The following is a 13,241-nucleotide window of genomic DNA, read 5'->3' on the forward strand; positions in this document are numbered from 1 at the left end:
CAGATTTCTGTCATTATTACTAACAGAAAGACTCCTGAGATGAAACACTTCAGTAAATGCCGAGCTATATGGAAAACTAGAAATGGCACTTAGGAGGGTAAAGTTGGGCAGAGTGATTGGGGCAGGCTAAGAGCTCATGCCAAGAGAAAACTCACAGTGAAGGTAGCATTAGCTTAAAAGCATCAAGGAACAGCTTATGCATAAGATCATAAAATGATGTGGGATGGTCATGTCACATGAGATTGGTTCTCGTTCTCCAGTGGCACTTTCTAAAAGTAAAAAAGAACTTTCGGCATGTTGGGTGGGTTCCCTGCAGATGATATGAATGTAACTATGGTAGAAAAATAGCAAAGAATGACATGATATGATTGTTATCTGAACCAATAGAGGGAAAACTCCATCAATGAAATCATAGACACATGGAAGTCATGGATCCATCAATGAAATGGATTATATCCCGAGTAGTGTAACCAGGATAGTACAGACACTTAAATCTGTAACATAAAAGGAACCCCTCAAAGAAATGGATATATTTAGTTTAAAAAACAGAAGTCTTCAGGGCATCACAAAAACTTCTTTACACAGTAGAAGAGTTTTCATATGTAAGAATGATTGGACTCATTCTAAGTAGTTTTAGAGGGCAGAACTAGAACTAAGATGAGTTAGTTCCTGGAAGGCAGCCTTTAGCTTCCTTATAACAAATAATGTATCAATTAAAATTTTATTACTAATTAGTGTATCACTGATTTTTATAATCAGTTGCCTTTCAAATATCTATTATGTATTGTTATAGTATGTCATGTTGTTTTGTTATGTTATGTTATGTTACATTATAAATTTTATAAATATTCTTCTTATAATTCGTTGCCTTTCAAAAGAGTCAGTTCTTATTCCTGGAAGTACTCAAACAATATCTGTTACATAAGTTATAGAGAAGAATGCTACATTGGATAAGAAGCTGAATTAGCTGATCTCTCAATCTCCTTCAGTTAAAAGATTCTATGACTCTAAGTTTGAACTTCATGAGATGAAGCTTCATTGTTAGCACATATTTTCTGTTAATGCAGTTTTGGTTTCCATTATATGAATTCCTGTGGGTTACTTCATTCCTTTGCATCCTCTGTTAGGATGATCCTGAGAAAAACTAGGAATGCAAGACATTCACTTAATCAGCAAAGTTTATTTGACTTAGTCTGATTAATTGGAAATTGACAAATAAATTCAAGAGTTTTTACAGTTTTTGTTCATTTGTTAAACAAGGAGAAACATGAGATAGATAAGACACAATCCCTACTCTTAGGAAGCTTATGATCCACTGGGGCATATGATGGAAAAACCATTCAGTCTAATACACAAAATTATGTGATAAGCATAGAGAGGTGCAAGGCAAAATGTCAGGTGTAGCCTGAGGAGAGTGTGAACAATAGACAAAAGTGGGAAAACATAGAATATTGTCATATGTGGGTAACTTGTAGCCAATGGAGATAAATGGGATCAAGGCAACATATCAAGACATGGATTTATTCTCAGTTGCTAGTTCTCTTATCAACACAACCAGATTGATATCGTGAAAAGAGCACTGAACTTAAAAAGTCAGAAAATCTCATTTTTAATCCTCAATTTCAGTCAAAAATGCTTCGCCCCTCCCAGATTTTTGATATTTGATCTTGAGCTAGTTGTTTACCCTATTTAGGCCTCAGTTTCCTTATTAGTGAAATAACTGAGTTGGACAACATGATCTCCAAGCCCTTTCTGGCTCTAAGTCTCTTCCTTCCATAACTTCAATCCCTTATTTTCCATCTGCACAAAGAAGCCTACAGTTCCCTGGCTCCATTCCATGTAAATGCATTCTTGTCTGAGGAAATTCAAATAATTTTAGTTCATTCACTAATTCTATCTTATTTGCTTTTGTTAAAAAATAGTTTTTAATTTCTTTGCCTTGATTCAGGTAATCTTTCTTCCCTTTTCCCCAACATTTTCATTCAGGAGTAGTTAGTAACACTTTATTCCAAAACTCTATCTGAGCCAAAAGAATTCAAACTAAGTTTGGGTGGTCATGGATGGGTAAATTAAGAAATTATCAAAAAATAAATAGATGAGTAGATAAACAGATAAATTAAATAAATTATATAAATAGATAAATAGAAGTGCCAAAAAGAGAAGAGGTCAAGCACAGTCTATGTGACCACTTGTCAAAAATGTTATAAGTGGGTTATATTATAATCTATAATGATGAGCATCTAATTTTATTATAAGTTCTACCATAATTAATAATGTTATAATGTATTATAATTTATAATTTTATAGATTCTTCTGGGGTTTAGGTGAGATTAGATGAAGACAAAGTCTTTGCCAACCTAGAAGCCTTGTGACTAATGTTGGATGACTAAATATTAGCCTAATACCAGTGATTCTGTGAAAATGACTTCATGATATGGGACAGTGGAAAAGATGCGGGGAGAGGGGAGAAGGAGAGAGAGGGGGGAAAAAACAGACAGAGAGACAGACAGAGAGACAGAGATACAAAAAGAATAAGAGTTTATTAAGCACCCATTATGTGCCATGTATTCTGCTAAGTGCTTTTTACAAACATCTCATTTGATTCTTATAACAACCTGGGGAGGGAGATGCTGTTATTATCCTTATTTTACAATTGAGAAAACTGAGGCAGACAAAGGTTGCCTAAAGTCACATACAGGATGATTATGAAGCTTAAAAGACAATGGATATCAAGGACTTGCTTTGGAAATGTTAAAGTGCTTGCTTGCTCCATCCCTCCCTCTCTGTCTCTCTGTCTCTGTCTCTGTCTCTGTCTCTCTCTCTCTCTCTCTCCTTCCCTCCCTCCCTCCTTTTCTCTTTCTCTGTCTGTCCTTACCTTCTGTCCTAGTAATTTCTGAGGTCAAATTTGAACCCAGGTGTTCCCAACTCCAGGCTGGGAGTTCTATCCACTATGTTGCCTAGTTGCCTCTCTACTGCTCTCCTACTGAACTAAATGCTATTACTATGCATGTGCTGGTAAATATGTAAACAACCAGGCTGGAGGAAGTGGGAAAGAGATACATGCAGACATTTATGTTGAATCTGAATTATTAATATTTATTAAAGTCTAGAAATCAACAAAACAATAAATCAATATGTGGAGATTGCTGATTTCTGGGATATTAATGCTAACACTGAAAACGTAACAATCTGCTCTCTCCATCTTGTCAGTATTGGCTCAACACTCTTGGTCCTACAATTTCTAGGTGTCTAACACAGGATTCAAATGCTGACCTTTCCTACTAGAGCTGAGCATTAAAAATAAGGCTGCCCAGGAGTTTGCTTATTTAAAGAAAAAGTCAGATGATAAAATGCTTTGTTTGGCATTACACAAAGCCCTTCAGAGGGTGGACAAAAGGAAGGTTGCTACTGGGAATCTGGAAAAGGCATTCAATGGATATAGTCTGAACATTTATGTTAGAGGTACTTAATAGTTAAATAACAAGGAAAATCAAGAAATTTCCTGAGCTTCAGAGGTGGTGGTTTCCTCATCTGCGTGATATAGATAATTCTTACATAACCTGCCTCGTGGGATAGAGGTAAGCAAAGAGCTTTCTCAACCTGAAAGTTCTACTTCTCTGAATTTGAGCTATTTTTAATAACATTTATTTTCTCTTTCAAAATAGCCTGTAAATACAAAGAAATGCTTCTTAGCACTATCCATTCTGACTTTCCTTCTAGATTTGGAGTAAATTTAAAATTTAGGAGCAGGGTTAGGGATGGCTATAGAACCACTGCCACCTACCTATGGCTGGTCTAAGAATACTGGGCAGGTAGCAGTGATGGGAAGAATAGAGGCTGCTACCACTTTGGGGAATTTTTACCCAGTGTCTACAGTCTGCTGAACTCTAAACTTCTGAGCTTCTCAATTAAATGGGAGATGGGCAATAGCTCAGACAGGTTTGGGACTGACTATATCCTGGTCACCTTTAGGGCAGAGTGACAAATCTGAAGTCAGAGGCTTGGGGTTCATATCATAACTCTGTGCTTAAAACCTATTTGACCTTGGACTGGCTGCCTCTGAACTTCAGCTCCTGGGCTCTGGGTTATTTTCTCTTGTTGTCCCCCATGCTTCCCTCCTCTGTTCCAACTACTAACTACTTCAGCTTCCTTTAAACCCCAACTATAATTCCACCTTCTTTAGGAAGTCTTCCTCAACTTCTCTTAATCCAGGTCTTTCCTCTTTTCATTATTTCCTATTCTTCCTGTATATAGCTTCTTTTTGTGTGTATTTGTTTGCATGTTGGCTCCCCCATTGGATTATAATCTTCTTGAGGGCAGAGATTATATTTTGCCTTAAAAAAAAACCAGGATTTAGTACAGTGCCTGGTATACAGAAGGTACTGAATATGTGACTGATTTTAAAAAATGAGGGAGTTGGACTATATGCCCTCTCAGCTCCCATTCAGCTTTAATTCTTTGATCCTATGATTGATCCTACATTGCTGGTTGACATCAGAACATAGAGTTACATACGTATGCCTTTATAATTAAACTTCATTTTGTACCTCTCTCCTCTTGAGGATCCACTGTGGATTTCTACCCTGCTTCAGCTCTTCATTCTAAAGTCTTGATCCAGCCCTGGAATTTGCACATTGGAAGCACATTCCTTCCCTGCAGTCAGTCTCCCTCTAATTCGTTGTCTCCTATCAGAACTCTTTAAAGGGAGTCCAGTCTCATTCCTTTTCAGGTTTCACTCTCTACTTCCTGAACCTGCCTCTAGCTGGCTACTTCCCTAGCATTCCCTTTTTTGAGTTTCCTTTGATATATTGTCTTCCAGTATTAGAAAGTAAGCTTTTTGGAGTCAGGGACTGACTTTCTTTCTGTTTGTATTTGCATTTCCAGTGCTTGGTACATAGTAAATGCTTATGCCAACTGAATGATTCACTGATAATCTAGTAAGGAAGGCAATATGGTGTAGGAGAAAGAACAATGATTTGGAATCTGAAGCTGTAAGTTTACATCCTGGATTGCTTTTTATCTGTGTGACTTTGGGCAAGCCATTCTCTTTTCTGACTCAATTTACCTGTTTGTATAGCAGGAGTCTAGACTAGTCTAATGTCTTTGCTAGCTCTAAATCCTATAATCTTATGACTTTTGAGGTCACTTCTAAATCTGAGATGCTGTGATTCCTTTACTTGGAAAGAAAAAGAAAATGGAGGTGTGCCTAAGTTAGACTTTCTGGGCTGACAAATATCTTTCATTCAAAATGGCCTTTTCCTTCCTCTGTGAAGGTCAACATAGCCTGAAGCACTGGCTCTCAAAAGAGGATCATTCCCTTGTCTATCTTTATTCTTTCCTAGCAGGGGAATGGCTTGAGCTTTTGGGGTGCTTGATTTCACATAAAGAAAGACAGTATTCTCAACAAAATATGAGCACCATTTTCCTCTGGTCTTGAATTTGGAAAGATGAGACTGTGTCATATGAGATGTAAATTAGGGCAATTTTCTGTGGATTACAATTGGTTCAGATCCAGACTCCTGAAGTCTAGATAACACATCAGGTAATCCCAATGGCATTGCCAGGAAAAGTTAAGACCTCGGGCTTAGGATTTAATGATTTGTTAGAACTATATTGGTTTCAGAAAGAAACTCTACTTTAAGTAATGAAAGATTAGTTGAAGCTTTCCAAAGGGCGGAGGGGGGGAAGAATAAATGCTCTTACTAAGAGAAATCCCCAATGAATTAGTACCTTAATCTTTCCTCACTGTCTAATCAATCTCTTCCTTCTTTCTACACTCCAAAGAGGTGCTTCCTCCAGGGGTGGACGGTCTGTGTTAGACACACAGAAATTCATTATCTCATCTGGCTGGTACCACTGTTTCCAATAAAGTGTAATTATGCTGTTATTGAGCTCTTTCTCTCTTTCTCAAAGCCATGTTGTAAACTTTTAGGTCCGTTAGCAGTTATTTTGCAGTCAGTCTTCATTAAGTGGAATAGTCTTAAAACACTGTCAGTTTAATCATCTGGGTTCCCATTAATTTTTAAAAATGTGTATCAATGTAAAGAAGAGTAAGATATGCACATAATAAAGTTCAAATTAAATGTGTTTGCTTTTGGCCTAGTCAGCAAGGCCTCCCCTGGATTGGGTAACCCTCTTACAGAGTGCTGAGAAATCCTTAACACCTGTCACAGCTGGAAAATTGCATTTTTACATCTGTTACTGATCAGCACTTATGGTCAGGGGCACAAGGTCACAATGGAAAACGAGAAAATGCAGATAGGAAATGAATAAAAGTAGCATTTGGAAAAAAAACATCTATTATAAAAGTGGTAAAAAAAATGCTCCTAATATCTGACAGGTACTAAGAGCCAACCTTCCTGACTATGTTCAAAATACTCCTTCTTTTCAGGGGGGAAGATCCAAATCCAATTAGGTGCTCTGCAGATTCTAGTTAGACTCCTTTTCACCTTGAATCTTGACTACATTAAATAGTCCCATATCACTAAATTCATCTTTGGGGAAGCAGTTATCCCAGCTCCCACCGACTGGTTCTGCAGCATTATAAGGAAAGGTAGGTGGGTTTCCTCTCAGTGAACTAGCCAATTTCCTAAGCAATTAACTGCTTTTTATAGTCCAAGCTCGGCACATGGGCTAAAATTGACAGGCTCAATATTACCTGGCTCTTGCCTGAGACGTATCCCCAGTTAGTTCAGTCTACTGTATCCTCCATCTATTTAAACTTCCAATCTGTTCTCTTCTCAAGGGATCACACCGTACTTGGCAATGGTACAGCTTCTGGGTTCTGCAAATTATACTGATCTATACAAATATATATATAGTTTGGAAATGGCAAGCCTTGCAAATTGTATTACCAAACTCGGTTCCCAATTTGCTATGCCCTAAAAAGACGAAACAAGTACTCCCTTGGAAACTTAGGGTCTGTTTTTATAAAATGGCATTGGGCAGAAGAAGCAAGCAGCTTGGGAATAATGCCTCAACAAGAGAGGTCATGGAAAAAAAAGATGCCTATTTTTTTCAGCCACTTTAAGCAAGACCGAAAAGAACCTAGTTGTGAGAAGTGGTTTTCCAAGCTGTCACTCCTGGGTGTGGACATGCATGAATACAAACAGTCTGCTGTGTAGATTATGAGTGTATACTGAATCAGGAGCTGTAAATTTAGGATGTTGGATACTGAGTCACTGTTTCTTCCTCTTCTTTTTTTTTTCTCAATGCCCACTGAAATACTCCTGACTGAGATGAATTTGTTCCATCCATCTCATTCCTTCCATTCCATATGGCAGTGTCCCTTAATGGAGAAATGGTGGTTTTATATACTGTCTCTGAGATATCCAGTGTCTGTGTTCACAGTCTCCTAAAAGGTCTCTCTTAGAATCAGGGAACCCCAGGAGCTATGTACTTCAACTCTCTCATTTCACAGATGAAGAAATAGGTCTATGGAGGTTAAGTAACTTCTGTAAGGGGACAAGTAATTAAGCATCTAAAGTGGTACTTGAACCCATCCATGTCCTCTGAGGCCAGAATAGTGAGTCCTGGGGAGTCCTCAAAACTTCCTGCTTTGAAGTTAATCTGTTGTGTCAGTGACTGTTCTCAGCTGTCTCTAGTGACTTTCACCAGCCTAGAACAGGAGATATCTGAAAACACAGACTTATTGCCAAATAAATTAAAATTTAAAAGGATAAAGAAGGTGCTTGAAGTTAATTCATCTCTTTAAGAAGTCATCTACACAGATACTTCTCTTAAAAAAGTCTCCCATCTACTGGGCCTCTTAAGAGTGAGTCTGAATGAACAGAGACAAAGCCAGAAAATATTATTTCCAATAATGCTCATAGGTTGTTCACATGTGAATACATCTGTCATCGGAGCATCACTGATCATTTATCATAGACAGATGAAAATCATCACAGTGCTCTCAATTTCTCAGGTTTGCAAATAATAAAGAACCATCATCAAGGGCTAAAGAAAGTTTTCCTTGGTCAATTAAGAAGTGTTTTGGGTTCACATTCTGCTTTCTCCTTATAAGATTCATGGATTCACATACTCTGTTTCCTACGAGATTGGGCTCTGGCTCAACCCTCCCCATCTGGAGAAAGTCAGTTTCTCACTTTGGATTTTGAAGCTAGAAAAGAAAAAAATGGGAAAACTAGAAGATCATTGTATTTAAAGCTGGAAGATAAGGTGGGGAAGGGAATAGGCATGTATAGAGTACCTACTGTAAAACTATAAGCCAGTTACTATGCTAAGTAAAATATCATTTGAGTTGACACTCACAACGATCCTGAGAGGTAGGGGCTGTTTTAGCCCCATTTTACTATTAGGAAACTGAGGCAAACAGAAGTGCCTTACTCAGAGTCATATAGCTATTAAATGACTAAGGCTAGATTTGAACTCAGACCTTCCTGACTCTGGGCCTAGTATTCTATCCACTGAACTACCTGGATGCCTAGGAAAAAAAAAATTGGCGATTGCTTTATCCAAATCCCTGATTTTATAAATGGCGGATACCAAAGGCCATCCCAAGGACATGGTTTGCTCAAGGCAACAGAGTAAACAGCAGAGCTCCACATGAATCCTTCCTGGTATTCCTTTCCTTTCCTAATCCTCCTTATCCTTTTTGGTCCAGCTCAAGTCTTCTCCCATGAAACTTTGTGCCACTGTTCTAACTGCCCTTCTGTCACCATCTTGGTGTCCAGCTAAACTTAGTCTTCCCCAATCCTGTACTGATTTCTAATTGTTTCCTGCATTCATTGCCTCTGCCCTACCGGACTCGAGATGGCAGAGGCCAGGCTATGTTCTACATTTCTTGCACGCTCTCTCACAGCACCCAGCATGGCGTGCAGTACCATGAGCACTTGTTGAATCATAATTCAGTAGGTAGAATTTTAAGAAATTGCAGGAACACTGTGACCCGACCCACTGGAGTGGGCTGTATCTTGAGTGAGATGCTTAGCAGGGAAAAAACCAGCAACATTCTACTGAGCCATTAGCACCACGGGCCTGGCTTCCTCCCCACTGAAACGGAACTCCCATTGAGCACATGCTTTCGTGAAGAATTTGGGTCAGAGTTCTGGGAAAGAACGAGGCTTCCCTCGGCGTGGTGATGGCAGGGGGGCGGCTCAGTTTTGTACACTATCGCTCTTTCTGTCTGCTCTTTGTTTGGAAAATACTTATAGCTAATCAAAGAGGCAAACCCAAAGAATTTGTTAATGCTGGAAATATAATGCCTCCCCTTCCTTAGTGTGGAATTCAAAAGCAGAGAGAAGAACAGAGACACGAGTTGGCCAAGACTGGGCTCCTGTCTGGGTGGCATCAACAGGTAAAGAATAATGATAGAAGAGAAGAAAAGCAAGAATGAGCCAGTCAATACCTTTTAGCTTTTCAGCCAATAAAGTGGCTTCATGTTCCGAATAATGCATTATTGCCGGAGGGGAGGGAGGTCGAAGCCTGTCTTCTTCCAGCTTACGTCTGTGTCTTTCTTCCCTGGCCAGCATTCTCTGTTTGCATTCCCATTCATAAAAGTCATCCCTGGCCTGAGCAAAGTCCACATGAAGGCGCCCAGAGTCCTTTTTGTCAGTGCTGGAGCCTAATCTCATGCGGTAGCCTAGAACCAAAGAATGCACATGTTAGATGGCAAACAGTACACTCCGTGGAAGAGAAGGGACCTCATTTCTGAGGCCCTGAAAGCACGGTAGGCATCCTGCTCATTTCCTCCATACAGCATCCCTACATCGGCAGGGAACCATTAGCACTTTCCCCATCCTCAGGTGAGACCCAGGCATTGTGGAGCTGAGCACCTTGCAGAGCCAGTAATGACATCATAGGCGGAAAGAATTTTCAGAGGTCACATAGAGCTGCCTCTTGCTTCCAAGGAGAAGTTTACCTAAACTACTGCCTATTCTATTTTTAACCATCTACCACGCCGGAAATTCCACCGTGCTTGGACCCCTGAGCCATAACTTCATTGCCCTACAACGTGTGCTGCTCCCGCTTCAATTATCTCTCTGCAGTTACAAAAGCCACAATTACAAATGCACTTAAGCAGCATTGCTTTATTTCCACTTATCCTCTGGGGGTCCTCGGGAAAAAAAATATTTTACCTTCAACCAGGAGGTCTAACAAAAAGCTTTCCTAAAAGGCCCTGCAATGGATCATCTGGCACGAGCTCAGTATAAATAGCTCCTGCAACCTTTGAAGTCCACAGGAGTTCCGTGCTTGGATCAGCTCTGCAGAGCAGAGTTAGACCAGAAATGGGCCTGGAAATCTTTAGAGGATTTACTGTGAGCTACCCAACTTACAAGGATTATAGCAGGAACCTGATCTTAGAAATCCACACAAACAGGACTGAAATTTTCCAGGCAGCCTTACTTAAAACAAGGAAGGGTAGATTTCTTAGGTTAGACTCAATTGGGGAATCTTTGTCATTCTTCAAAACAGAAATTGAGGTCCTTACAGAATTAAGACACCACTGATTTAGATAGATAGATAGACAGACAGACAGAATAGATGGATGGATGGATGGATGGATGGATGGATGGATGGATGGATGGATAGATGTATAAATGGATAGATGGATAGATAGATAGATAGATGGATAGATAGATAGATGGATGGATGGATAGTTGGATGGATAGATGTATAAATGGATAGATAGATAGATGTATAAATGGATAGATGGATAGATAGATAGATAGATGGATAGATAGATGGATGGATAGATAGTTGGATGGATAGATGTATAAATGGATAGATAGCTAGATGGATAATTGGATGGATAGATGGATAGATGTATAAATGGATAGATAGATAGATAGATAGATAGATAGATAGATAGATAGATAGATAGATAGATAGATAGATAGATAGATATCAGTTAGGCCACTTATATTTTTACTTCTAAGATAAAACCAGACTGGCAAGAAAAAAGAATAATTTGGTAGGTGTGTGTATGTTGTGAAAAGGTCTAGATAATGACTCCCACATATTATACACACACACACACACACACACACACACACACACACACACATTCTCTCAGGACCATTTCCTCATCTACAATGACTTCAGAATTTAACTAAATACTGACTTCTACAATATAGGACCTTATGAAGGTGGATTTAAGAAAGATGAAAATAACTGAATAGTTGTCAAAAGACCTGGTTGGATTTCCTTGGTGGTGGTGCTTTTTATCACATTGGGGATTTTTGTGTCTGACTTAGAAACTTAAAGATGTTTTCTATTCACTTGTAGGTTAAACGTTATTTCAGAAAAGTATTTATTATATAATTTAATATTCTTCTATTCAGGGTTGGGTTCATCTGTAAAAGATGTAATATTTGCAACAAATGAATTATATCTAGTTAAGTTGAGTTGAGCATTTTTTTTATTAGCCTCTAAATAAAGATAGCATCTTTTACATTGGAAAAATAATGGCCCACCAATGAGGTGAAAGGTAGAGGTGTGTGTGTGAGAGTGTGTGTGTGTGCTCATGCATGTGTGTGTGTGTGTGTCTCTGTGTCTGTGTACGTCCATGCAGGTACACATACAAGTCAGCCTTATTCTAATAAGTTATTGAGAGATCACCCAACATTTTCTAAGAACTGCTTTAGTGTTTTGGGGTTCAAACTCAATCTTAGGCAAATCTCACATTCCCAAATAGGGCATTTCACATCTTTCAAAAATCACAAAAGTTTGAAACAATGTGCAGCTCACAAATTGCCTTCGCCCACAAAATTTAATTCTTTCTTCCCTCAATGTCAACTGCTGCCTAAGAAAAAGAAAGAGAAACCAAAAAGAAAAAAAAAGGCAACATTAAAAAAAAGTGATTCTCCCATCTGGATAACAAAAATGTAAAATGCAGTACTAAGGCAAAATGCATCTCTCTGCTGTAGATAACTGAGTCTTAAAAAAAAAAGAAAGAAAAGTAATTAGGAAGAATGTCAGCCATTTAAATCACCTCCCACACCACACTTAGCAGCTGAGCACAGTCCAGAATCCCTAAGAGCAGTCCAGCTGTCCAATCTAGACTACTAGCCAAAAAACTTCCCCTGTGCCCATGTTCAGAAGATTGTTTTGCAAATGTCTCTGGTTAAAAAAGCATGGCTCTCCTTCACCAAAACGTCACTAGAAGTCTTAAAGGGCCCCTGTTGATAATGATCCTAAAATTAGCTTGGCCTTTAGATATAAAATGTTCCCAAACTCTGCTTGGCCTTCCAGTTGCGCACAGGCTCGTTGAAGCTCTAATGCATTTTTTCCTGCTTTTTCTTCTTTGTCTCTCAGTTTGACTTTTGGATCTCCCCAAGGTTCTGATCCAGGCACAAAGTCAGAATCCTGAAGGGGCTATATCTCTATCTACTTCCTTTTCTAGGAAAAAAAAGCAAATAAGAGAGAAAATAGGGACTATACTCAGGAATTGCTAAAGCAGGTTGGGAATCAGATGGCAACTGAAGTGGGGCTTCTCAGATATGGGAAATAACCAGGATATGAAGAAGAAAAAAAAATCCCTGCCAGGTACCTAAATTGGCGCCTAGTAATCTTCACTAGTGCCTTTTAGTTTTGTAATTGATTCAAATTTGGGATCTGGAAAGGGGCCTTGGAAATCCATTACTGAAACCCCAGCATTTTATAGAACAAACTGAGGTCACAACTTGAGGGTCACCTGGCTCTCTGGGAGTGAAAGAATGTTTTCTTTACAAAAGCAAAGTTGCCCAAGTGTTACTTAAGTTAAAGAATCTGTATGAAAATCTCCAATGACTTGCCAGTTGAGAGAACCTTGTATTTTATTTTATTTTTTAAATTAATATATACTTTATTTTCCCAATTACCCAAAATAATAATTTTTGACATAGATTTTCTGAATTGTAAGATCCAAATTGTCTCTTTCCCTCCCTTACCTACCACCTCTCAGAGATAGTAAGCAGTTTGATCTGGGTTCAACATGTATTGTCATACAACGTTTATTTCCATATTGGTCATTGTTGTACGAGAATACTCATATAAAACAAAAAGCCCAAAATAAAAACGCAAATAAACTAAACTGAAATATAGTATGTTTTGAGCTGAATTCTGACTCTATCAGTTCTTTCCTTAGAAGTTGGCAGCATTCTTTGTCATAAGCCCTTCAGAATTGTCCTAGATCATTGTACTGCTGAGAGTAGCTAAGTCTATCACAGTTGGTCATCCTACAGTACTGTTGTGACTGTGTACAATGTTCTCCTGGTTCTACTTATTTCACTCTGCATCAG

The 13,241-nt window shown here is 38.7% G+C and overlaps 1 protein-coding gene across 1 annotated transcript in view; it reads right to left on the reverse strand.

The window, feature by feature from the left end:
* ENOX1 (ecto-NOX disulfide-thiol exchanger 1) overlaps nucleotides 1-13,241 on the reverse strand; it is a 388,236-nt gene that overhangs the window by 303,830 nt on the left and 71,165 nt on the right. The window contains exon 5 of the mRNA XM_044669387.1: nucleotides 9,368-9,601. Within this exon, the coding sequence (XP_044525322.1) occupies nucleotides 9,368-9,601 (234 nt within the window). The remainder of the gene's footprint in view (nucleotides 1-9,367; nucleotides 9,602-13,241) is intronic.

Source organism: Gracilinanus agilis, chromosome 3, assembly GCF_016433145.1.
Source record: "Gracilinanus agilis isolate LMUSP501 chromosome 3, AgileGrace, whole genome shotgun sequence".
Lineage (NCBI taxonomy): Eukaryota > Metazoa > Chordata > Mammalia > Didelphimorphia > Didelphidae > Gracilinanus > Gracilinanus agilis.